This window comes from Enoplosus armatus, chromosome 3, assembly GCF_043641665.1.
Source record: "Enoplosus armatus isolate fEnoArm2 chromosome 3, fEnoArm2.hap1, whole genome shotgun sequence".
Taxonomy (NCBI): domain Eukaryota; kingdom Metazoa; phylum Chordata; class Actinopteri; order Centrarchiformes; family Enoplosidae; genus Enoplosus; species Enoplosus armatus.
Window position 1 is genome coordinate 1,424,822 of NC_092182.1, and position 27,810 is coordinate 1,452,631.

Genomic DNA, 27,810 nt, shown 5'->3' on the forward strand with positions numbered 1-27,810 from the left:
AGGTCACTGTTATTTCACTGTGAAATACTGCAGGCAGTCACAACATAACGGAGCGGTCTTTCAGACGGACCATTCTCTATTACCATACACAGGCATTAACATATTGTGCTATTTATAGACGTCTGCACCTTCAGCTGCCAATGGGCAGGATTACAGTCATCCAATTCCCACTGAATTACAGGTAACATTCTGCCTGTCGGTGCCTGGGGGGGGGACTGCACATTATTGCACACACTGAGATCAGATAAGATGAAGCTTCGTTGAGCATTCGGTGTGTCACTGAAGTAAAAGTTGTTGTTTTTACCCCCCCGTCACATTCTGACATCAGGTGAAACCTTTGTTAAAATGTAAAAAAAATAAAATAAAAAGGGGGGTGGGGGCATGTATATTATATGTGTCATAAATGTGCTGCATTGTTTTACATCAAACTCCCGGAAGGAAAGTAAAGACCCAGTATGTCGACTGGTGACCTCACACAATTGACTGTGTGTAATGTACAACACTCTGAAACAAGCCATTGTGCGTCATTACTATTAAAAAACTATTCAAAAGTACATCTTCGGTACTTTCATGCAGCATTTTTTTTACACAGTGGTATTGCCACTTTTACGCAGGTACACCTCAGGAGGAAGAGAGCAAGACGTGAACAAAAGTGACAGCTTTCCGGAGCACGCGTCTCTCCTCTGCTTTAAATCTTACGTACGGTGCGCGCGCTGAGGGACGTAACTCGCGGAGCCCGCGCGCATTCTACGTACGCATTCCACGTCGCGGTGGCACGAGCGGAGCGGGCATAGGGACGCTGCCAACCGTCAGGGAAATACGTTGTCTTTCCTTTTAGCTGGTCGCCGACGAATAAGTCAAGCTACGCCCTGTCGGGGAGGACGTACGCTGACTATATATTGTCCAGCGGCCGCTCGGTGACCGGCGTCATTCCGCATACTATAGCAGGTGAGTCACCCCGGCTGTAGCCCGCTCCTGTCCCCTTGACACAGTCCCAGGTAGCTTCGTATTAGCAGCCGCGCTGACGCTTTTGTTTTCAACGCTGTCAAATGACTGGGGCCGAATCACTGAAGGCCCGCACTCGCTGCCTCGGAGGGTACGTGTGTGTGTGTGTGTGTGTCCGCTCCACACACGTTTCCTTGCTGCCGTTGCGTCTTTGGAAATGTTTACATGCCACTGCGCATGCGCGACAAAAGGAGCCTCTTGATTCATGCAGTTTGTCATCCCCTTCCATTTTTTTTAAATTGTATTTTCAAGAATGACTTATTAACTCACTCATAACTTGTTGTGTTATGATAGTTACTGTGAATATATATATATATATATATTTGTCAGTTTGGTAATCTTCACTTTTGTCCCCAGATGAAAGTAGCAATGCCTGAAAGACATGTCTCACAAAGAAGATAATGAAGGGAAGGGGAGGTGAGCAGCACAAACAAACAGCACGACAGTTCCAGCGGTGCTTTTTAAACCACTGGGGGAATCTATTCATGCAAATGTCATGCAGCAGTGGTGTGTTTTTGACTTTCCTCTTTCAGCTCTCGCCGCACTGGATTGTACACCAGTGTCCCTCGGACATGCCTGCCCATTGTGTACCACCCAGACTACAACATCACCTTCATGGGCCTTGAAAAGCTCCATCCATTTGATGCAGGGAAGTGGGGGAAAGTCATTCACTTCTTGAAAGGTAAGAGAATGACAAACATGAGTGGCGGGCGGGGAGGACATCTCCCCAAGCTGATGTATATGGAATCACTCCGAGTGGATCAGAGAGGCAAAGCGAGGTAGTGAACAAAAGGGTAGAGAGTGGAGAGGTGAGATGTAGTTGCTGGAGAGGGGAACGGCAGAGCAATAGAGCACAGATAATTAGAGAAAACTCCCCGTGGGAGTCTGTGCAGGTACAGTAGATGAGGCCCAGCGTGGGTTTCAAGGCCGAGGGAAAACAGTCGCCGGCTGACTGGCACGACTTCACACAACGCTGTTGTCAAATTGCACCCTGGATTGTCTTTGCTGTAGAAAGTGCCTTCCGCAGCTTAATGAATTCACAAAACTTTCAGAAGTTTAAGAGTGCAAATAAAGAACTGAGCCTCTGCTGACAGAGGAAAACCTTACCCCGGCAAGAATCGGAGGAAAAAGTGGATGATATTGCAGATTTAACCAGCGTATTTAGAAATATCATACAAAGGGACTTATTGTGTAATAGACTTTAATGAGCCCTCTGTGTTACATTCAAAGTCAGAGGCAGCCAGAGACAGTGGAGTGCAACAACCTCTCTCTGTTCCAGCGAACAGTCTCAATTAAAAATAAGCTACATGCAAGGTACGTGAAGCTCAAATTCGAAACCATGCCTGTTGTGACATTATGATCACGTTAAAAATCATGTTGCTATGGAGCATAGTGTAAAAAACTGCATGTCGGAAAGTTCAGGGTTGACCAAGTCTCTTGCAAGAATCACATTTTTCACCACAAGGGACTGCAATGAGTTGCCAGTTGTAGTGTAGTTAGGGGGTGTTTATATGGCCAAGACTCATATCACGGTAATTATCGCCACGTTATCTCAGTATCAGTATATTGCAATATTCACTGAAGCGATGATACAAACTCAAATTCATGTGCAGCACACTGATCCAAATGGTTACATGGTGTCTTAATCGACGAAAATACAATAAAAATTCTTAAGTGAGGATTCAACTCATTATCGTTCATTTAGACATGAAATATAAACGATAAACAATATTTCCGTAAGAGAATTTCGTCGCTACACAAATATGTAAATAGAGGGAAATGAATTATATTGATCTGTCATACCTGAAATTTGGCTATTAAAAAACTTGTGAGCCAGTGAAGTTCTTTGCAGGACATTTTACAGTGGAAAAATAAACTTGTCAGCGCCCTCTGGTGGACAAACGACGTAATGGGCTCTGGTCTTGCTGCTTGTCGGCTGACAGATGCGTTCACTCATACCAATACATGAGAGACTAAATAACGTTGACCATGCCGGCGGGTGCTTCTCCTATTGGGTTCACGCTTGCAAAGTAGTTGGGTCACTAATAGCAGTTCAAATGAAAGCCGACATCTTGGTTCAGCAGTGGTATTTCAGGAAAACACACACACAGACTTGATACCAGACTGAGGACACAGAAATGTTGCTGATGCTCAGATAGAATATAGACGACTGGAAAGTTTAGTGCTTTTTCCACTCGGACGTTAGAATTGAGACTTTTTAAAACCAAGAGTCATGAAAATGATGTCGCGCAAAAGTTGTCAAAACTCCAACTCTAGTATGAAGGTTTTTGATTAGTTTTTTCATGTGACAATGTTTTTGTACAATTCAAAAAGAAATGCACAAACTGACAAAGATAACAAATAATATGCAGTGCAGGGAGAGGAAGAAAACCCAAGTGGGCTTCGTTGAAGCCTCCACCTAAAGAATGTTAACATTTTACAGTTACAAAGGACACAAAATGAAGATGCAGAAAATATATGACTACATACGAGTGATGACAAACTAATAACACAATTCTATAATAATGAACAACAGTAGTAGATAACGTAAGTGTGTCGTGTGTGCGCGTTTGGGGGGATATTGGTTTGTACACCTGTATTTGACAACGTGAGTGAAAAAAAACCCCAATAGAAACATGAACAACAATACATAAAAAGCAGCTACAAAACAGCAGTTTAAAGTTTTAAACATCTTCTGTAACAGTCTAAAGAGGACCAGCTTTTTTGTGGGAAAGTGGGAAAAGCCATAATACCATAATTTGGTAGCCCTAAACCTCATCGAAGTTCAGGACGACGAAGATCTGAAGGTTGACGAGTTTTGATCTTGCTCTGGGAATATTCCCTTCACTTGAATGTGTCTTATGAATAAAACACACACATTTTGAGAACTGTTGATGTCAGAAATAGCGAGAATCTGGGGTTTCTGGAACAGAGGAGCAGGTGAGATGACGTGACTCTGATCCCGACAAAAGGTTTCTGGAAGACCAAACTTTTTTTGGAGACTAGTTGGAAAAGCACTCACCCAAATAGATAAGATAGGGATAAATGAAACTATAAGAAAGAGTAAGGAGACAGTTTGTGGTGACAAGATGACTCACCCACCTTATTATACCAATAGATTTATTCCTTCTTTTGAGGCAACAGCGTCATGTTGTCAGTGTTTTCAGTCTTTGACTCTAATCACACGATGCCTTTGTCTCAGAGGAGCAGTTCATCACTGATGGGAACATGGTGGAGGCCCGGGAAGCTACCGAAGAGGACCTGCTGGTGGTTCACACCAAACGCTACCTCAACAGATTAAAGGTGGCTTTGTTTTTCCCCTCAACGCTGCCAACCTTTGGTGCATCTCTCATTGTGACAGCACGCCATGTTCACCACACATCAACACCTCCGCTCAGTAGTACTGGGGGATGCATCAGGGTTTCAAATTGATTAGTTATCAAAAGGAAAATGTCCAAACAGCTGGCTTCCTCTGCTAAATAAATACATTTTCCCTCTCATGTTGTAATGCAGGAGGTGACGTAACAGCAGAGTGGATTATCCTGTATAATCGAATCAATCATGTCGAGCATATTGAGAAGATGGCACCTCCCTGAGTCCTTTCAGGCACTTTTAAGAGTTTTTCCTTCCAGAGTGGATTTGGGAGGCTGCAGTTCACGTGTTTGTGGCCATTTCACATGTAAATTCATGTGTTGTAAATCTCTCATAAAGGAGTGTCTGCTGCAGGAAAAGTAAAGCTGATAACAGTAGTTCCATGTGTTCGGAGACTTTGTATTTATTCTCTCTCTCTCTCCCCTGTACATGCATAAGAAGCTGTGTGAATTTGCATCATTCCGTGCTGTCCTCGTCTGATTGTGTTCCCTTTCACTTTTAGTGGTCTCTGGTGGTGGCAACAATCACAGAAATCCCGCCTCTCCTGTTTCTGCCTAATTTCCTGGTGCAGCGCAAAGTGCTGAGGCCTTTGCGGACCCAGACTGGAGGAACAATAATGGTAGGTGTCTGAGAGCTTCATTCATTTTTTTTTTTTTTGTCGCAGATAACGTTAACATGTTTTACCCAACTTCCTGCTATCCACCCTCATGTTTTGTGGTGTATAACTAATCAAATAATAATGGGATCCACTGCTGCCTCTGTTGCCTTTGTCAAACAATACATAAGCTCTGCATCAGCTCCCAGCTCCCAGCACTCCCAGCCAGCGTCACAAATCGGATCATTTAGCATCAAATTCAGAATCTGAAGGCACATCGCTCTTGGTGTCGGACTACAGTATTACAGGTGTTGCCTAATTTCATCACCCTGGATCTGTGCTGTGCAGAGCGGGCGAGGTGTGCAGCAGCACTGCAAATCTGCATCAGTCCTGCACACGGATCACTGTGCTGGCAGTGAATTTACATTCGCTGGGCTGTTGCCCACTATGCACTGCTTTATCTCTCAGGAAAACATTCACATTCACACACATTCACCTCGTTTAGTTGACCACTTCACCTTCAAGCTTTGTGTTCGATGATTCAATGGGGACAGGAGGTTGGCGTCAGAGGAGCGGAGAAGGGAGGTAGGAGGTAGGAGGGGGGGGCCTGGTTATGGAGGGCTTTATGAGTGGGGAGAAGGACTTTGAACTGGATTCGTTTGTTGGACAGGGAGCCAGTGGAGATTCTGGATCTGGACGAGGATCACACCACGGTTTTTGACAAATACATCCTCATAGGGTGCTGTATTTCCCCGAGACAAAAGCCACCAGATTGATCTTGCAGTGGCTGAGACAACAATGCATTTGGAGAGGTAAACCCGTCATATAGAGGTTCTTGAACATGTCATCATGTTAGAGGAGAGCCAAGTATTGTCTGCTTTGCACTGCGAGAAAAGTGTATGAGGTGTGATGACTGTGTCAAGAGAGAGTGTTAAAGGGAGAACAGGAGTGGGCCAAGGACTGAGCCCTGGAGTATACCAGTGGAGAGGGTACACTAAAGCTAGGTGTCCATCCAAATAGCCTATTCATCGAGATAAACAGCTGGTGGGGCTCATTCTCCAGTCGATGCCATCACACCATTTCGGAAGAGGAGAGTGCAATAAGATGGTGTAATTAAAACGAGTGCCTATCAAACCTCAAATGGTGGGAAAACCGCTGGTTGTTCTGTGATAGATTAGAATCCACAGAGTATCCGTAGAGGGGCAGAGATGTCCAAAGTCCTTTGATTGGGATAAAATGAAACTTGTGTGCTGTCGTCTTTTTCGTGATCAGAGCCTCTCGCCTACGCAATGTCTCCTGTCCTTCCTCTAAAACTCTTGATTGATCTGGTCCTCTTTGTGCAGCTTACTGTGTTTTTCAGTGGGGCATGAGGAGAAACTACGAGCCATCTCTATTAGTCATGTTACGCAAAAGGGACGAATAAGGAATAAATGGGAAGCTAATGCATTTGTAAGTTTGGGTGCAGACTTGAATATGTGTGAGCTGATCAGTGTTATGCAAATAAGGCCCATTGTGTGGTTTTCCCTGCATATACTTGATAGAATTACAAGCGTATGCACCTTTTAGCATCATGCCAAAGGTCTTTCACTCAAACAGATGCATTCTGGGACTGATGGTCGATGGAGTCATGCAGATGCAATTAAAGGGTTATAGTAGAATATGCCTGATACAAAGCCATGGCCAGAGTGTGTGCATACATGCTAATGTGTGTTATTACTCATCCATCAGAGAGCCATATTTGGGATTTACACACAATCTCCCCAGCTCATATCTACTCCCCTCAGGCGTTCCTACACGCAGAGCTCCAGGAATACATGGCAGAGAAGCCCCCTTTTTCATCCGAGAGAGAAATCTTGGAGCAGCTGCCGGCGTGCATGTAACAGCGTTCCTCTTAGTGGAGAAAAAGCAGACAGTTTGGATTCCCCCGCATGTAGCTCACGTGTCTCAGCTATTAATGATTTATCTGATTACACTGTGGCCATCAATCCTGGAGAACTATATGGTGGTTTGTAACTGCGTTCCCAAGAATGTCCTTTATTTGTGAAGTGTATACTCGATAAGCCCTGCGTGGTTTCTTAAGAGGACGAGCCAGTGGAGCGACCGGGCCTAAATAACCCCTTCGTCATGCGTAGCCATGGACTTCAAGATTAGATTGATCAACATGTGAGGAAATATGCTCCGAGGAGTAGATTTAACATACAGTGGGCCTGTTAGAGAGTTCCTAGAGGAAGACGAAAACGTCCATTACCAAACTCTGTTGTACTAGTGGTAAATGTGTGCTGAGCACAGGTTTTGGTTCTAAGTGTGACTGTGACAGCAACACAGTCACTGTGCCCGGCTATTGTTCTTGTCGAGACATAGTTGCAGCACATAACCTCCCCCTAAAAACATAAATGTGTGTTTCTACATTTCTTTTAATGGAAGATGCTAGTGGAATTGTATCATAATGGTATACTCATATATACTCGTTATATTATTGGTTTTCAAATCAAGGATTCCAAGCCAATTGTTAGTAAAGGTAACACAATGAGCTATTTAAATGTATGTTTTGTATCATAGACTGTATATAAAGATGGACGACATGACAGCTCCCCGAAAGTGATAAGTTTGGTTTTAATGAGTTATTTGATGCAATAAAAACGAGGTGAAACATCATGATTGACAGCTGTGATTGACTGTGGTGTGCTTGCGATTGGGTCGGGCGGGTGTATGGGCGGCTCCACCCCCCCCCAATCCCCACTGAGCAGACTCTGGCTCCAAATGACGTCACCAGCGCAAGATGGCAGCGGCCGTATCCGGAAGAGTTTGGCTTCATGTTTGTACAGCGGGAGGAAGTGGAGACGCGTCGGCCATCTTTATATACAGTCATGTTTTGTATTTTTAAAGAGTTTTGTAAGATAATCCTAGCTAGATAGCAGCATACAGGATAGTGCAATAGAAGAGACATAAGTAAGAGAAATCAAGGTATAACAATGTCAGTTAACTGCATTCAACATCAATTTGTTTATTTTCTATGTGATTTTGCATGGATTTTTTATATTAAGATATATATCAATACTGGAGAGATGTCGTGCTAATCATTTTTAACATACCCAAGCCCAAATGTAAATTCATTACATTTACATACATCACATTTTCTTAAAAAGCATAAAATGTGATTACATTGTGTTAATTAATGACCTTTAGAGGTGTTGGAAGGCATTGTTTTCCTTTTTGGACAGAGAGCTAGGCTCGACACACCTTACCTCAGTACTTCTCACACACACACACACACAGGATAGTGATATCGATCTCCTCATCTCGCTCGTTGAAAGACAGCAAATGACTGTATTTCCCAACAATTTCTTTAAGCTGTTCTTTAACTATCTGCAGTGATGTACAGTACAAGCTGTGGTGTTTGGGTTCAAGACACTTTGACAGGACTGTGTGTGTGTATGTGTGTGTGTGTGACCTGAGGTCAGATTTACAAATGGGAAAACCGAGAAAAAAAACAAAAAAACAGAAGCTGTTTGAAGTGTTTTGCCCTGCAACGAAAAGCAGCATTTGAATGCACCGCCTCGAGACATATTTCTAATTTCATAAAGACATTGCTTGTTGTTTTTTTTCTGTTCTTCAGCATGGATCAGTTTATTGTGAGCCACTTGGTGATTGTTGCTGTATTTTATTTACTTGGAAGAGGTCATTTTCTTTCATAAATCAAAACGGGTCATATGCGATGTTTCCTGTCTTCCACAGGCAGGAAAACTGGCTGTTGACCGAGGATGGGCCATAAATGTAGGTAAGTGAGTTTCCAGTGCGGATACCCATAATCCAGGAGTGGACAAGCAGTCCCCCTGCGCTCAGCTGGTATATCATATGTGAGTTAGTGCCAGTGTCCAGCCTTGTCTCCTACACTTACGTTTATATACTACAAATGTTTTGCTACGTGGCAACACTTTTTTGTGTTTTTCCTATCCGAAAGTGAGTTGTTCTTTGTGACAGTTGCGGATATACTGTACATTAGGGATGAACCGCTCCGACCCACTGGATTACTATCGGCCCCCGACATCGGGTATCAGCCTGATGTGACCAGTTTACATTGCGTCTTGTATGATGAAATATAGAGCAGTGGTATCTGATAGGCATTCGATATCAGCAGATAGGTATCAGAATGGGGAGAGAAAAGGCCTGATCGGTGCACTCCCACTGTCCACATTTCACCTTTACATTCAAGAGTCATTCATTTAGCTTTATTCACTGAGAGCAAGAGCAAAGGTTTTAGGACCAGAGACTTCGGCAGAACACCAGGGGTCTGTTTCAAACAGCTACTTGAGAGTGGCCAGTAGTTTTTAGGCTGCGGCGGTTAGGACCACGGGGGGCGTTCACAACATGACGCCACACAAATGTCACACCTTAGGGAGCGATGTTGCAATTGATTGGGCGCCCATGAGCAGTTTGTGGCTCGGTTTGAGCCAACCAGTCCAGGCTCCGTATTGTGGTCTTTGCTGCAACCAGCCACCCTCCGGGTTCCTGAGCTAAGTCCCTGCGGACTGAGCTACTGCTGGCCCGTTTCAGTTTCATAAAAATAAAGACGGACTTATTTTAAGCCTAAAAAGTTAGCCACACTGCCCCCGGGCAAACTCAGAGCTAATAGCCATGTTTCCATGGTAACGATAAATGACACCTGCTGACCCACGGCACAAGTGAGGACATCATCAGTGGGTTTAATGTGGGCTTCTTTGTGTTTGTTGGGAGATTTCCTTTGTGGACAACGACCTCTTCCAGGAGCTCGAGGACCTGTTAATCAGGGACAGGCTACTTAACCTGCTCCAACACCTCCACCTTCAGCTTGGCAGTTTCCTGCCAGAGGTCCTGAGTGTCCTTGTCATCAGCCTCGTTAGCTGAGTGTAGGGCTGGTTGAAGTCTTTGACCTGTGGTCTGAGATCCTCCAGCTCTTTGATTAATGACCTCTCCCTCTCCGAGGCGGTTTTTTTTTGTGCAGGACTCGGATCTCCTCCTCCATGTTCTCTCGCAGGTGATCCTCGGCAGCCCTCAGCTTTGTGGCGAGCTCCAGATCTGAGATTGGATTTGTGTCAGTATAGTGATGAATGATTTGTGTAACTCAGAATCAGAATCAGAAACTATTTGTTGCCAGGTAACATACATTACAAGGAATTTGCCGTGGTCTGATGGTGCTACACTTTTTTTTAACATATAACATAAAATCTGACAGACAACAAGCATGTCAAAATATAAAGGTAAAAGAATAAGATACTGAATAAGAATAACAAACTGTGCAGTGACCAAAACAAAGTGTCCATGGAAAGTGTCCAGTATTGACCAGTAGGGGGTGTGTGCGTTAATGTAAAGCAGGGGGGACAGGGTGGTGTACATTAATATAACGTATAACTTGTGTTTGTGTGACCAATAAACTATTGGTCGTTAACCTTTTTGATGAAATGTCCTTGGGTTAACAGGTCCCTCTGCTTCTTTCTCACTGATCAGATCACTGAGTCAAAGTACACGTCAAATCCATTTTTCCCAAAGATGGTTTCTGTCATTTTAGGTAGTTCTTATCAGCTGTTTGTTCAAGTGTTCGTTTTTTCTGCCAAGTTTGGTTTTAATGAGCTATTTGATGCTGTAAAAACAGGGTGAAACGTCATGATTGACAGTTGGTGGCTGTGGTGTGCTCGCCATTGGGTCGACGGGCGTATGGGCGGGTGCTTAGAGTTGGCTAAACATGACCATAAAAACATGAATCGTGCTTCAGTCAGGAGTGGATGTTGTAGGAAAAACAACTGAAAAGAGTGTTATGCTTTGGCAGTGAACAGTTTGGTGACACATTATTGCCCATTATTAAGTTAGCTGGACATGAGTGTAATTCTACAGACACAAGGGTTGTATTGAAAGCTTGTGCAGCCACGTTAATGCCAAAGCTATTCAACGTTTTGAAGTTGGATTTTAAAGTCTGACGCCTGAAGGCTGTGTCTTTTTCGTCCAGAGCCTGGCGCAACGCTCAATTTCACACTTCAGTTTTACAGTCATCAGATACCAGCATGAAGCACTCACTCTCCAGCAGGAATGCAAAGATCTGAGGCTCTAATCTGTGCTGTCATGCTGACACAGCATGCATCTCCTGTTCCTTTTGCATTTCCGCTGATTGAGAAGGAGGTCTTTTGGCTGAAAAGCCTGGGTCATCCTTAACCCCCCCCCCCCCCCCCCCCCCCCCAAACAAAAAAAAGCCTCATCAGACTTTTACTTTGTACCTCCTGCTTACTCAGCCACTTTGCACCTTCTGTTGATGAATCGGGGGGGGGGGGGGGGATAAACAGGATTTTGATAAAGATATGAATGTTATTCAAATGTCTCAACACTATGAGGACGTAGAGGCTTTATAAAAGACTGTCTTTGGAAGCCAGGCAACAAGTGATAATCATATTTCACCCGTCGCCTTACTGGCCTTTATTAATATTCTGCTCTACACGATAGTTTAATGAACACGAGCATAGCAGCACAGAGGGGACTATAACTCTTAACCCGAATGAATGGTTATCATCTCAGGTTTAAAAAAAAGACTCTCTCCACCGTCTTTCTCTCCATCCCTGTACATTGCTGCTCTTCAGGCATTTTTTAGGAGCAATTGAACAGTCCCATTCTGGTGTCAATACAGCCATTGTTGTACCACAGGGGAACAGCAGCCATTTTTATAAGCTGCAATAAACTCAATAACAGCCCATTTTAAAAAGCCAATTATGGTCATTTAGAATAATAGACTTCTCAGATGTGCAGTGACCTGCTCTGCTTGTCTAATGGCCCTGACATTGAGCCAGAGTTTTTGTTTTTTTGCTTTGTTTTTTTCGTTTCCCAGGAGGAGGCTTCCACCACTGCTCCAGCGACAGGGGAGGGGGCTTTTGTGCCTACGCTGACATCACTCTGGCCATCAAGGTAAGACTGATGCTGTGTTAGCTCATTGGAAACATTCACTCACCGGCTATGTCCACATGCATGCTGGGAGAAGCCCGTTAGCGTTCAGTTAGAGGTCATAGTTGATTGATGTTAAATTATGTTATGCAGTCTTGAAAAGTTATATTCATCAACAATAAAACACACCCTTGCTTCCTTAAATTACTACAGTGCTACTGGCTAATGATGTTAGCAAACTTAAGTGATAGCTTCACATTTTCTAAAAGGGAATTTCATACTAAGACTGCTAAGGCCTCATAACAGCTTGAGATGACCTTTGGAATATATTTCTGAAGGGGACAGTGGGTTTTGAGCGTCATCTCTTTCACTGGTTTCCTCCCAGTTTACATACTGTAGCTCACAGGGACACGTTTGTAGTTTCCTGCTCGTGGCGCACATGTATTAAGAGAACTGAAAACTGTGTTCCGAGATTGGGATGACATTCACTTTTGAAAGTTGCTCACTGGGAGTGTACGCCGAGAAGGGTTTCAGGCTTCCTAAGCCTTCTGGAATTTTGGCCCATAATAGAGTGTTTAGGGGATGACGTATTTCTGTAGGCAAACCCTGAAGTTAGCGTCGCCCCTGGTTCCCTCCACTAAAAGCCAATGGGATTGTTCCATGGGATTTTGGATTATTGAACACGTTTTGTTCAGCAAGATAATCTTCACTCATGATTTTTGAAGCGTAAATGGAATCACCAGAAGTAAAAAGCTAACGTTAGGCTATAAAGGAACTACAGCACAGTCGCATTACTTCAACGTCACCACCACTAAGCTTCACTTTGAAGAGAGTATAGATAGATATAGATACATAGACAGATAGATATAGAGTGTAAACACAACGAGGCTGTAAAGGCGGACTAGTGAGTAGATGACTTTCCGTGTTCGGCATGAAGACGTTAATGACAACCTCTGTAGTCTCATTTAGCCGCTTGTTAGCAACCGCCTTTTTTAAGACACGTAAAAGCTTCAAAATTCACAAGTGGGGTATTGACTGACGTATTTTAACGTTTGTTAAAAGCTGCAATGCCCAGCTGTTTAAGGGAATTATTGAGTCTTTTTTTAAAAATTCAACAATACTAGAACTGCAATGTTTAGTCGGTTAGTTGTACGGAGAAAAAAAATGAATAGTCGATTAATCATTTCACTCATTTCAAGCAAAAATGTCCAATACTCACTGGTTCCAGCTTCTTAGATGTCAGGATCTGCTGCTTTTCCTTGTCGTTTATGACAGTAAATGAAGAGTCTTTTGGACTGTTGGTTGGACAAAAGAAGCAATTCAATATCCATCATTGGAAAATATCGGCACATCACTCAATAATGAAAATAATTGTTAGTTGCAGTTTTAAAGATGTATTTCATTAGCAGTAACCAATGGACTTGGGACCACAGACAAGGTAGGAAAGGTGGACAGTATTGAAAGACATTGTTATTCTAGCCTTTTCATGGGATTTTATGGATTTTATTTTATGTAGGAAAATGGATTCATCGTTTTACAGCAGCTTCCTTTGTAATGGTTGTGTGTGTGTGTGTGTGTGGGGGGGGGGTATTGACCTGCAATTCTGACTGTGGCCACTACACTGCGTGCACAATTATTAGGCAAGTGAGTATCTTGACCTTATCGTCATTTTCATGCATATTTTCCAACTCCAAGCTATATAAACTTGAATGCTAATTGGATTTAAGCATTATCAGGCGATGTGTATTTGTGTAATGAGGGAGGGTGTGGCCTAAAGTGATCAACACCCTATATCAAGGTGTTCATAATTATTAGGCAGCTTCTTTACCTCAGACAAAATGGGCCAAAAAAGACATTTAACAGACTCTGAAAAGTCAAAAATTGTAAAACGCCTTTCAGAGGGATGCAGCACTCTTGAAGTAGCTAAGCTATTGAGGCGCGATCACCGAACAATCGAACGTTTTGTTGCAAATAGTCAACAATGTCGCAAGAAACGTGCTGCCATATCCCACAAATGCAACCTACCTGGAGTGTCCAGAAGTACAAGGTGTTGGGTGCTCAGAGACATGGCCCAGGTGAGGAAGGCTGAAACACCACCACCACTGAACAAGACTCATATGTTGAAACGTCAAGACTGGGCCAAGAGATATCTGGAGACAGGTTTTTCAAAGGTTTTATGGACGGATGAAATGAGAGTGACACTTGACAGACCAGATGGATGGGACGGATCACTACTGGGCACAGAGGTCCACTTCGAGTCAGACGCCAGCAAGGTGGAGGTGGGGTTCTGGTATGGGCTGCTATTATTAAGGATGAGCTAGTTGGACCTTTTCGGGTTGAAGTTGGACTTAAAATCAACTCCCAAACCTACTGCCAGTTTTTAGAAGGTACTTTCTTCAAACAGTGGCACAGGAAAAAGTCTACATCATTCAAGAAGGCCATGATTTATACGCAGGACAATGCTCCATCACCTGTTGAATACTCAGGTTTGAGGTTTATTAACATTTTGGATTGACTGAGAGCACTGTATTTGTTCAAAAATAAAATGAATCCTCAGGAATACAACTTGCCTAATAATTGTGCACGCAGTGTATGCCAGTTATACGTTTGGAGCCCCTCAGTGAGAGTCTGAACTGTGGATGTGTTGTCTTCGGAGTGAAAGCAAATATTTTTTTTCCCCCATTCATCTCTCAGTTTCTGTTCGAGAGGGTGGAAGGCATCTCCATGGCTACTATCATCGATCTGGATGCTCATCAGGTGAGCCGACACCATTACACCTCTCTGTGTCAATGTGCATCGCTGCTTAGGAGCTGACATTGATGACAAGATAGCCCCCCCCCCTTTCACCACCGCACCAATCGATGAGGCTCCCTGAGTGCCAAATTGGCCCTTACTGTCATATTCAGGGGAATCTATGTAAGTGCATACCATCTTTGGATAATATTGGACTATCCCCGGGATATCTGCAGTAATGTCAGCTACTTGCATGTTTGGGTTTGCCGACTCTGTGATGTGTGCATTCTTTTATTTTCTGCGATTTTAATCACATTATCATGTGTAACTTCTTCCGCAAGACTTCTGTAATTCAGTTTTTATAAGGCCTGCAGATTCATCACTTTATAAAAAAATACGATTTATTGAACCTAACGACATTGGCCGAGCAGCCACAAAATCATTCAGTGTGCAGAGATTTATCGTTTGGACAGTCTACTACACGCATCTGTATCTTTGCACCTTTGTTCTCACCAGTCTGTTGACCAACGTGGCGGTCTCCCATTGACTTCAATTATTGTGAGGGTAAAATGAAAGATGCCCTGTAAAATTCTCCCAATGTGCCAATGATGAATCAAATGATAAATCGGAAGCTCACAAAAACGAAGCTCTTGATCAAAAGGAATCGGAGCTATATTTGATTCCGTCTGAACTGCAAGTACAGAAAAAGTGCTTCTCCCTTGTTGCTCCCCCGTCGAGGATCTTAAAATGTCATTCCTTTCCTTTCTTAGACTTCTTAGGCCATTTTCCTCCCTGTGTTGACGAGGGGAAACTCTGCACTTTTGATTTTCTCGGCGGCTCAGAAGTAAAGGTTTACTTAGAGCTGCGCTGAGGGTTGTAACATCTGGTCCAGTCACGGTTGTCTTTTCATTTGAGAATCACTTTTTGAGGTTTTATTGATCTCAACACTACAAAAGACTACTTACTCCTAAATGACAAATAGGTAATAGTGCCACCATGATCCAACTAATATGGGGCCGCCTCTGCTTAGGCAACTAGAAATACCTGATTAATGATTAAGAAAAGAACCTGGGGTCTCATTTATAACTGTCGCGTTGAGACATTGACGACGCAGACGGTGAGGTGGCGAATTGAAGCCAGACTGTATAATGATGCCTCTCAGTTTTTAATATCTTCTAATACTGGCGCATATGACCAAGTAGTTGTAGTTTTTGAGTGTAAAACAGCTGCAGTGAACACGACTGTGCTGTCTGGTGACACCGCGGGGGCTTCACACACACACACACACACACACACACACACACACACTCCTTCACCAGCTGCACGTGAACTGCCATGATTCACCGCGAATGATCCGACGCGCTGTTTTATAAATGAGACCCCCCCGGTCATGATGAGGGTCAGGAAACCATCACCGCCATGTTTGAAAGAAACCAACGTTGATTGTCAGCCACCTCCAGCTCCTCCTTGGAGGGGTGTGAGATGTTACAATAACTTCATGTGACTCCCACCTTTTGCTACTGATAGAGAGCGGTCAACAGCTGTGCTAATCTATAACATCAGCTCTTACTTACTATGTTTATATCGAACTGCATGTGCTTCCTCTCTGCTACACGTCGTGTTTATCAGGTTACCGTTTGCCGACTAAGCTCACCCCAGCTGTAGAGAAGAATGACTCAACATTTTTGGGAGTCTAATTATCATATTTTAGTCTTACTCTGTGTTTTCAGCATAATGGCTTGTATCCACCTCCACTTAGCCCTGAGAACTGTGCTAACATTGATGAAGTCTCAAGGTTCCAGAGGTCCGTGGCTATATTCCAGCAGTAGAGCTTTATTCATTTTGAGCTGTGGCTCATTGGTAATGATGTGTCTTTACCTATTGAGACAAGCCGGGGATCAATACAGATGCTGAGTAAATAATTCATGAAGGAGAACAAAAGAGCAAATCTGCATGAAGGCGTGGAGATGGGCCTCAAGTGCCCCTCTCAGCAGATAATTGGGAAGAGAGAAATATTGGGGATATGCAGTAAAATCCTAATTACAACCCTGAAACGTGACACTTAAAGTGCTCTTGTCCTCACACAAATTGAGATTATGGCCCCGACAGCTGTGTTGCTCGTTCACCCAGTGAGCAACAAAACAGTAATGATCAATTTTAGGTTCAGCTTGAGCTCGACTGGAGCCCTGCCGTGAAGGCATATCCTGGCTGTCAATAATGAGCTGTGTGTACAGCATGTGTGTGTGTGTGTGTGTGTGCACCCAGAGGATGATTTTATGAGTCAAATACATTTTTACGGACCATCCACAGTTAAATGCAACACTTGACTAAATGAAGACAAACAGTGAAAGTTGAGCTTTCACTCAACACAAACACCACTGCTACTTTAACTGTTTGTACATGGACCTCCCTGCTATGGCACATTCTGACGTGCTGTTGGCGTGTTATAGTATTTCTAATATTTTTTTCCACTTCATTTACATATATGGTTGAGTGACAAATGAAAGGAAAAAGCTGTATTAATCCGTGCAGATATCTACCATAGAGGGCACGAAGGCTCGCTGAATGGCTTGATGAGGACAAAAATGATGTGAATCATCAATTAAAACAATTTAGCAAGGTCGCTTTAATATATAATAGATCCGTGAGTTTTAAGGCTTATCAGACACCAAAACACTGCATATCTCATAATATAGTTGATGAGGTCCTTTATCCTCAGTTCGCGATTAACGCCAAGTGAACCATTCAGTTACTGCTTTTGTCTCAGTAGGTAAGCATGTAATGTACCAGGAATGCGGGCTTGCGTGTACTTGATTGGCCAAAGCAGTGCATTTTACCAGATTGTGTTGTGGTGTTGACTTGGGTCAGGTTCACCTTTTCTTTTTGCCCGAGCCGCCACAGTGCCATAAATAAGATGAAAGCAGAATTTGGTCTATTTTCATGTAATGCTAATGTTGTTGTTTTTCTGTATATGAGAAAATGGAACATATTCAAAACACTACAATGCAGATGATTATGAAATTGGATCAACAGCAGTTCTGGACTATTTTTTCCACCCATAATATCTGTTAGTATCTCTGTCTCTGTGTAAATCGTCCATTTCTGGTCTGTCCCAGCAGCTGATATACTGCTTCTGTCAAGTCTATCCATCATCTATCTCTTTATCCGATGTATACAATGTGTCTTTCTGGAAATGTGTTGTTACCACCGACACTAATGTTGATACCAAATGAACATAAATGCTGTACATGTGCAAGATCATCTGGAAATGGACATCCTTTCGGTTCCTCTCTGAAAAGGAAAACGTTGTATTTTGTGTACACTCCAGTCCTCCTGCCCTTTTGATTATGTTTTGTTATGCAGTGATGGATGGTTGTAATATTTAATACAGATGTTTGAGCGGGCTAAGGGAGGATATCTGGCCTGTTTGAAGCCAGCAGTGATAGCTTTTTGGCTGACACTAACAAATGGCAGTGAAACAAGCAATCTTTTATTGTACAGTATGTGGGGGAGAGGATAAGACTAATAAGACTGCAGGCAGCATATGAGCTGATATATAGTCTCAGTCAGAGCAGAGCATTCACTTGCGTGGTGATTTAGTCATTGTCTCAAGTAAGTATGAGCCTTGAAATATGAGTTTGTTGGTTTATACAGTGGTCTATACCCTTTATGTACACTAGAGATGGTAACGAATATCTGATACCATCAGTACTGTGTTTTCAGAAGGCACTGTGACCACTGTACAGTCCTCCTGTCCAGGAGGGAGCACCTTTTTACCAGTCAAACAGAGACACGGCAGGACCAGCACACCCGGCTCCACGTCTGGCTAGCTCTAGCTCTACTTCCGTGACTGATCGACCTACTGAAGCAAGGCTAGCTTGTGGCTGCTGAGTTGTAATGTCCAGTGAGAGAGAGCGGGCTTTTTTACGTGACCTACTTGAACGACTGAGAGGAATCTCTGGCCGTATGTGTTTGTTAGCAGTATTGTGAAGATGGTGTGCAGATAGGCGAATTGTGTTGGTTCCCTTCTGAGTTCCCAGGTGTTCCACGTAGTCCATCGCTATTATGTTCTAATGTGTTGCCGCTGAACTATTATCGCCCAGCAGGTAACACTTATGACTTAGTAACGTAAAGTTGCACACCAGAAAGTGGTGGTAGCAGTCCGGACGTCCCTCTCCCCAGCAACGTTTTCCAGCTCCTCCTGGGGGGTCCAGAGACGTTCCCAAGCCAGATGAGATATGTAATCCCTCCAGCGTGTTCTGGGTCTAACGTGGGGTCTCCTACCAGTTGAGCGTGCCTGTAAAAAAAACCTCCAAAGGAAGGATCCTGGTCAGACGCCCGAACCACCTCAACTGGCTCCTTTCAACGCGAGGGAGCAGCAGCTCTGCTCCGAGCTCCCTCCGGATGTCTGAGCTCCTCACTCTGTCTCTAAGGCTGAGCCCAGTCACCCAGCGGAGGAAACTCATTTCGGACGCTTGCAATTCGGTCACTACCCAAAGTTCATGGCCATAGGTGAGGGCTGGGACGTAGACCGTGTGGTAAATTTAAAGCTTTGCCTTCCGGCTCAGCTCCCTCTTCACCACGATGGTTCGATACAACGCCTGCATTACTGCTGACATCCCTCGTGAACAAGACCCCGAGATACTTGAACTCCTAAGCTTGAGGTAGTAACTCCCTCCTCACCCGGAGGGGGCAATCTACCTATTTCCGGCAGAGAACCACGCCGGGATGAGAGTCGGCATCTCCAAGTCTGAGGCCTCCAGAAAGACAATTCATGAATTTGACCTTATCAGGGGCGGCGGACCAAAATGTCGCAGATAAAGCGTGAGTGTGAGTGATCATCGACAGTGTGCAGGACTTTTATTAACACCCAAAAGAAATCAGAACATGTACGGAATCATAAATGGATGCAGACAACCGAAGAGACACAGACACCGAGCTGCATTTAAGGTCATTTCCAGCCAACCCATCTGCTTTTGTTTTTGGTGTTTTTAGTTCATTTTAGTCCAACACAGCTGCAATATACGGCTCACCGTTCAGTGTGTGTTCGATTTGATTGAATCCAATGTACTCATGGTGTCAGGTACTATATTATAGCATGAATAGTAGAATTTCAGGAAAGTTTGATGATTATCGTGATTACAATGTTCACTGTGATGTGACCTGATTACAAATGCTGAATGACATCATTGATAATTAAAGAGAGGTAAAGAAAGATCTTCTTGCCCCACAGCACAAAATGACCGGAATGTGTCTGTGGGGGGTTGATGGAGTTAAAATGAACCCAGCTCCTCTGTGACTGATAGAGTTTGATTAGTAATGAATTACCTAATGCCCATTGAAAGGCTCTTTTGCTGGTCAGTTGGTCCGTCCATCCATCAGTCTGTCCAACGCTCCCACACCACACACTAGTTTTCCAGTACACTCAATGAGGAATGTGCAGAGGAGGAAAATAGTATTGTTTTTGTTTATTGATTTATTTACAGTTTTGTGCATTTCACCATGAAACAGGAAGTAGTTATAACTCCAACTTACATTGTCCAATCAGCCCCAAACTTGTGGTCTCCTCTTCATCTACAGGAACATCACACACAATTAGCGTGTGTCTCTAGCGCCACCTAGTGGACATCAAAAGTCTCACCTTAAAACAAGAAGCTGTTGTAACTTGACTCGTCCAATACGCATAAAACTTGACGTGTTTCCTAAGAGTCCAGGCCTGAGCATTTCTACATAAACGCGTTGGGTATTAGTCATAGTGCCACTGCCATACTGGCAACAGGAAACAAGCGATATGTGAAAGGTAATTACATGTAATTTACATTGTGTGGTCTACCCTTGTTGTGCAGCAACTTCTTGTTGACGTGTCAGCACCGTCACCATGGGGGACGCATGACGCCATGCCAAACAGGAAGTGGGAATAACTCAGCCATGTTTCAACCGATAAGTTTCAAACTTCATGCAGTTATTGATGGACCACTTCCGGTCATACCTGTGTGACATTCATGAATCATTGTCATTGCGCCACCTGCTGGCAACAGCACGTAAGCATGGTGTGACAATCATCATTCGATTTACATGAAATTTGCATGGTGTGGTCTGCTCTTGGTATCCTGGAACATAACGCACAATTAGTGCATGTTCTCTAGTGCATAGTGGACACAGGAAGTGACATTCATGTCCTTCCTGCAATGTCCAATATTCATGAAAATTCGCAGCTCCGCGCACGTTGGGTCGAGGGCCCATTCGACGCTGCGTGCAGCTTTAATGATTTTTGCAACCCCTTGACCTATTCATATCGAGTCAAAATTTCCCCCAGTGCAACACTTCAGTCAACGAGCATGAAAATCTGTCAGCTGTAATGCTGACCACACTGTTGTAGATGCAGCAAGTGCAAGTGTGCAGGATTTTTAGGTTCTTTCACAAATCAGAGCATGTACGAAAACATGAATGGATGCATAGAACAAACTCTTGACAAGTTTATATGTCCGCCCAGCATGCAGCGTCTCTATTGTCGCAGGTTGCCTGGCAACCTAATGATGAAAATAAGTCTCCAGGCAGACACTGCTGCAACATGCTGCCAAGAAATTGTTATGGCACATAACTTCACATAAGAAAAACACTTACAGTACATTTATGTACAGGTTAAACAAATGAGAAGCAACAGCTTAATAAGCGAGGTGTATTTTTGAAATTTGGACAAACCCAAGCTAGCTGTCCCCCTGCTTCCAGTCTCTATGCTAAGCTAAGCTATTCGGCGCCACCTTCATACTTAACACACAAATAGGAGTGGCATCAATCTTCTCATCTAACTCTTGGCAAAAAAAGGGGAATAAGTGGATTTCCCAAAATGTTGAATTTAGCATGTTGGGCTTAGTATCGCATAACTTGATTTACTTCAGATCTGTAGTACAACCACACAAGCAACCTTTTTTTTTTTTTTTAAACATAACATTCAACATTGGATTACACAGTCACTTGAGCATGATGTTCAGCTCACACCAAATTGTCCTGCCTGTCCCATACATCTTCCTTTCCATCCAGTAACACTAGACTTGGCACAGTGCCTAATCTCACTCCTGACAGCAGACACTTTGGGTGACAAGTGGAGGAAAGAATGAAAAGTGATGGAGTAGCCATGACTTTTTTCTTTTTTTCTTTCTTTTTTTTAACATTTAATGCCTACAGTCGACTCGACTATTTGCCCTGGATCTGGTGCTGTCACTCAGCGCAGTAACGAGTCTCGGGTAAACAGATGTGTGGACCTTGGCACAGTGATGTAGTGAACTGTCAAAATGTTATCGCCTGCTTTGTATTAGCCATGAATGAGGCATCATGGAGGGTGAAAAACCAATTACTTGATTCAGTCTGTTGGTGTTGGATGATAGTCAATTAATAGTCAATTTAATTTATATAGTCCAACATCTCAAATCACAATTTGCCTCAGGGGGCTTTACAATCTCGATTGGGTGATGTTTAAAGAAGCAGAGACAGCATCGAAGTGCTTCGGTCAAATGAAAGTTGTAATTCCGCTCTGTTATAGGGAAATGGACACGAGCGTGACTTCCTGGATGACAGACGCGTGTTCATCATGGATATGTATAACCGCTACATCTATCCCGGGGATGGATATGCCAAAAGTGAGTGAAAGCACCATCGGTTTTCTCCTCAAGCTTTTTTATTATCTTTAAATTCATGGAAATGCTGTAAGCTTAATATCTTCAGACAGGTCCTTGCGGTTCTTGTGTTCTCATGCACTTCAATGTGATGCATGCTGGTGACAAAAGAAGCTCCACGCTGCTCCTGACCCCTGGTCGGAAGTTGAGGTTGAAGTGGAAGGGGCTGCCTCCTCAAGTTCCATCCCCTGGACGTCACTCAGTGCCATTCGAATTATGCGGCGATTTCCTTCTGCATTAAAACTCGCTCTATTAGCACGGCGGAAAATCTGTCCTGCAGGAGTCCATGCAACATTATAATATAACAGCTTTTACACAAATGAATCTGTCAGTACATTAAAGCTGACCACGTTACCATTTAACCCCCAATCCTAACAATACTCTGCGGACGAAACATCGCCGTCCTCCATCCTTCAGCTATCTTCTTCTCTGCAAATTAATTGAATTCAAGACATTTTATTATCGTTTCTCCCTTTAAGAAAGTGGAAATAAATGTACATTCTGGCTTGTTTAAGATAAAAAAAAAACCACACAGTCCCACTCTGCTTCATATTTTCCCTCCAAGACACATTTATTTCCTTGTCCCTTCAAAGACCTAAGCTTACAATTTTTGGACACTTTTCTTTTTTACTCTTTCAAGTCAAACTAGCAGGACTCGACTTGAAAAACGACCAAGAACTCTGTTTCCCATGCTACTGCGTTGTTCTTTCCTGCTTTAGAAGCTTAATTCTGTTTGAATTGTAATTCATAAAGGTGTCCTAATGAACCTTTTTCATCATTTGCATTAATTATTGGAAATGTACATACTAATTAATTCAAGCGCTGCCGCAGATTTACATATCTGAGTATTGTATAGATAGAGAAACAGAATTACCTACCTGACCATTTCATTCAGTTATCAGAAGTTGGTTGTGTAAGCCTTTTTCTCTGCCTGTGTTGAAAGAAATCCTATTGCATGAAATACTGCAGCAACTACTAGCTTGTGTATATGTGAGGCCTGAGGATTCGGCTCAACATAACTGCTACTATTTCATATTGGTTGGTTTATTGATGGCAGCTCTGTTCTGTGGCTTCGTGCTACAGATCAGTGTGGATATCCATAATGCGCCATTCCCTCCAGTCTCCATTTTTTTCCTGTGTCACCAGGAGCCATAAAGAGGAAGGTGGAGCTGGACTGGGGCACTGAGGACTCAGAGTACCTTCAGAAGGTAGAGCTCCACTCCGACGGAGCGCTGAACGAGGTCCGACCTGACATCATCGTCTACAACGCAGGGACAGACATCTTGGATGGGGACCCCCTCGGAGGACTCTCCATATCACCACAGGTACTGTACCTGCTCTGTCAGGCACTCAATGTGGCTGGACTCCAGAAGTGAGTATTGATCAGCCAACTTTTTTTCACTTCATACTAGAATTTCAAAACCTCCAACGGTGAGCTGGAAGAAAATTTGTGGATTTGGGGTCGCATCAGTGTGCTATGTTATATAGCCTACATACACGCAGTGGCCAGTAGTAGTAAGCATAATGCATGTAAACAGGGAGTACAAAAAATTAGAAAGACCTCTCAACATAATGTAGTCCAGTACAACACTATCACTAACCTCAGTAACAAACACACAATTGAATTTACACATTTCTGACAATGTCACCAAAAACTGAACTTCGTAAAGGCTGTTGTATTGAATTGTAATTGATTGGACTGGTGTGCCTAATAAAGTGGCCACTGGGTGCAAAAGGGGCAGCTGGTCATGGAATGTGTCTTTGTCTGGAAGTTCTTTTACTGATATCCTCAATAGAGCGCTGCAGGGGTGACGTGTTTTTGTAGGCCAACCCTGAAGTTAGCATCGCCCTGGTTCCCTCGACTAGAAGCCAACGGGACTGTTCCATGGGATTTTGGATTATTGCAGAAAATAAGCTCTGTGGCAAAACAAAAGTTTATGATACTCACACGTTTTATTCGGCGAGATAATCTTCACTAATGAACACCACTTTTATGGTTTTTGAAGCGTAAATGGAATCACCAGAAGTAAAAAGCTAACGTTAGGCTATAAAGGAACTACACCACGGTCGCATTACTTCAACGTCACCACGGCTAAGCTTCACTTTGAAGAGAATACAGATAGTTATAGATATATAGACAGATAGAGTATAAACACAACAAGGCTGTAAAGGCGGACTAGTGAGTAGATGACTTTCCGTGTTCGGCATGAAGACGTTAAGAACAACCTCTGTAGTCTCATTTAGCCGCTTGTTAGCAACCGCCTTTTTTAAGACGCGTAAAAGCTTCAAAATTCACGAGTGGGGGCATCTACTGACGCATTTTATGTCGTAGAACAAAACGTGGAAATCTCTTAAGCTTGTGTTAACCACAGATCTTATCTCAGGCATCGGAGACGAGGGGTTTTTGGACTCTTTCAGCACTTTACATTCCCCAGCATAGAAGCACAGTTGAATTGGCCCTAAATATTATGATCCCTCAGCTCAGCTGCCGTTGCCATGGAGAAGACACATTATCAGAGCTGTAGCAAATCCAGAGCACATCATTGTTGCAATTGGGGACAGAACACCTCACCGCAGCTGCTGAATGCATCACTTACCCCGAATCGTAACGTTCAGTGTCATCAGAGAAACATAATCTTTAGCTCCTTCTTGCTGTTAGGGGCACATGCAACAGAAACTTAAGCTCAGTGATGGGGTGTTCTGATGCGTACCAGCTTGTGCTTTTCAGTTTCTCATCTTTTGTGCTGAGGATTCAACAATCATGTCCACAAGCCATGTTGATTCTCCAATTGCGCCTGTAACGTTGTCTATAGAAAGACTGACTGAAAGAACGGAAACCCTGTATGCATGAAAAACTCATCCCATTTCACAACTCACAAAATCAGGGAGTGTATCATTCAAATTTAAGCTGCCTTACTTCCTGTCTTGGACTCCCTGCATCATCAAATATAACACTGGTTACAATAGCAGCAGCAGAGGGGCATATGACCGGGGGGTTGGGGTTATTAATTCAGGAACAATAAACAGACCAGGGCGCTCTGATGCTGGCAGGCTATCAATATTCACGTTACCGAGATTTATTAAGTCATGAAACAACATGTAGAGATGGACAGACTTCTGACAGGAGAAGAAGAATGTTAATCAAATCCAAAATATCAGGATGTGGAGATTTGTGTGTGCGTGTTTAAAAAATAAGTTTGGGCAAAGTTTGACTTGCATTGTTCATTTGTGCAGCCGAATCAAATGAAAAACATGCTTCGTTTCACCAGTATTATTACCAGATGATAAAATTTCAATGGATTTATGCAAGGCAGGGCTGCTTAATGTTGTTCAGCTTCCCAATGGGGAGACAACTGAATCATCATATATGGCAAATATACAAAATTAACCTTAACACAACTTTAATGCGCATTCCAGTGGACCAGCTCTTTGTCCTCACAGGGTTTCTTGGGGGGGGGGGTGCGCCCATCCAGTCTACATGTGTCTTGTGGACTTGAAGAAGGCATATGGCCGTGTCCCTTGGGGTGTCCTGTGGGGGGTACTGCAGGAGAATGGGGTACCGGGGGCCGTTGCTATGAGCCATCCGATCCTTGTATAACCAAAGTGAGAGCTGTGTCTGTATACTCGGTACAAAGTCAAATACGTTTTCGGTGGGTTGTCCCTTGTCACCGATTCTGTTTGTGATATTCATGGACAGGATCTCAAGGTGCAGCCGGGTGGAGGAGTGTGTACGGTTTGGGGACCTCAGAATCGCTTCTCTGCTCTTTGCAGATGACGTAGCTCTGTTGGTGCACTGGGGCAGTGTGCAGCCGAGTGCGAAGCGGCCCGGGATGAGAGTCAGCACCTCCAAGTCTGAGGCCGTGGTTCTCTGCCAGAAAAAGGGTAGATTGCCCCCTCCGGGTTGGGAGGGAGTTACTGCCTCAAGCAGAGGAGTTCAAGCATCTCGGGGTCTTGTTCACGAGAGAGGGTAACGTGGAGCGTGAGATAGACCGGCAGATTGGCGCGGCGTCAGCAGTAATGCAGGCATTTTATCGAACCATCCTGGTGAAGAGGGAGCTGAGCCGGAAGGCAAAGCTTTCAATTTACCACTCGATCCACGTCCCAGCCCTCACCTACGGCCATGAACTTTGGGTAGTGACCGAAACAGTGAGATCGCGGATACAAGCGGCCGAAATGAGTTTCCTCCGCGGGGTGGCAGGGCTCAGCCTTAGTGAGGAGCTCAGACATCTGGAGGGAGCGCCCTCGCGTTGAAAGGAGCCAGCTGAGGTGGTTCGGGTATCTGACCAGGATCCTTCCTTTGGAGGTTTTTCAGGAATTCCCAACTGGTAGGAGACCCCGGGGGAACACCCAGAACACGCTGGAGGGATTACATATCTCACCTGGCTTGGGAACGCCTCTGGACCCCCCAGGTGGAGCTGGAAAACGTTGCTAGGGAGAGAGACGTCTGGACTGCCTTGCTGAGCGGAAGAAAATGGCTAGATGGACGGACAACGTCCATTTTCTTCCTTATTTTGAATGGCATTACATACAGGGATGGAAGTGACACTCGTCTGTAACAATGCGTCTGTGACAATGCACTGATTCATAAGGTGTGAAAGAGTGAAAGTGCCGAGTGTCTGCAGATCAGTTTACGTCCCTGTTTACTCTCCATTTTTAAAAGCACAATTCTTTATCTGCAGTGCTGCAGTGTAGAGCGGGCTGGCTTGGCTGGGTCGATTCATGTGAGCACTTCATGTAGCTAATTTGTCAGGAAATTTGAAAGCATACTGAGAGCTGATCCGCGTGAGCCAAATTTGGATTTATTACTTCCTGTGTGCAGAGATTTCCTGCCAGTGATCCTGTAAATTCCAGAAAAATAATTGGAGCAAATAAGGTGAATCTGCAGAATGTGTTAGTGGGGATGGTACACTGATGCGTGCTGTAGAGCTAATTTGGGATTTGGGCCGGTAAATGGCCTGAAATTACAAAAAAAAAAAAGACCAGCTTTAATAATTATTATTTAAAGTTCTGGTTGAACATGCGTTTCTGTCATGCCTGATAATGTTTAAAATCAGTCCTTGTGCTACAAATTTCTCCATAATAAATGAGATTTTTCACACAAGCTGTTCCCACTCTCAATCCCAAGAGAAACAGGGATGTGTGTTTCTTTCCTCCAGGCCTCCCCTCCCTCCTCAGGGGAGGAAGGGAGCGTAGATAAAAAAATTAAAAAAAATTCAGAGGAATTATTAGTACTATCAGCGACCCTGGATAGACTGACAGACCAGCTTTCCTCTCGTCCTTCTCTGCCAGGGCATTGTCAAGAGAGATGAGATTGTGTTCAGGGCTGCGAGGCAACGGGGCGTCCCCATACTCATGGTGACGTCCGGTGGATACCAGAAGAAAACAGCCCGCATCATCGCTGACTCCATCCTCAACTTGCACCGGCAGGGCCTGATTGGAGCAGAGGCTCTGGAGGGGGAGGGGTCGTCGTCGCTGGTGAGCAGCATGATGTGCAGCTCTGGGTCTGTTGGATCAACATCCACTGCTGTCTGA

General features: G+C 43.9%; 1 protein-coding gene across 1 annotated transcript; it reads left to right on the plus strand.

The window, feature by feature from the left end:
• The first annotated feature begins 825 nt into the window (after positions 1–825).
• Positions 826–27,810, plus strand: hdac11 (histone deacetylase 11). The gene is made up of 11 exons (XM_070903294.1): positions 826–948; positions 1,363–1,422; positions 1,539–1,687; positions 4,208–4,308; positions 4,880–4,996; positions 8,708–8,750; positions 11,820–11,896; positions 14,567–14,629; positions 22,146–22,242; positions 23,425–23,603; positions 27,568–27,810. Exons 2-11 carry the CDS (start codon positions 1,388–1,390, stop codon positions 27,808–27,810), a joined length of 1,104 nt encoding a protein of 367 aa, XP_070759395.1. The 5' UTR covers positions 826–948; positions 1,363–1,387.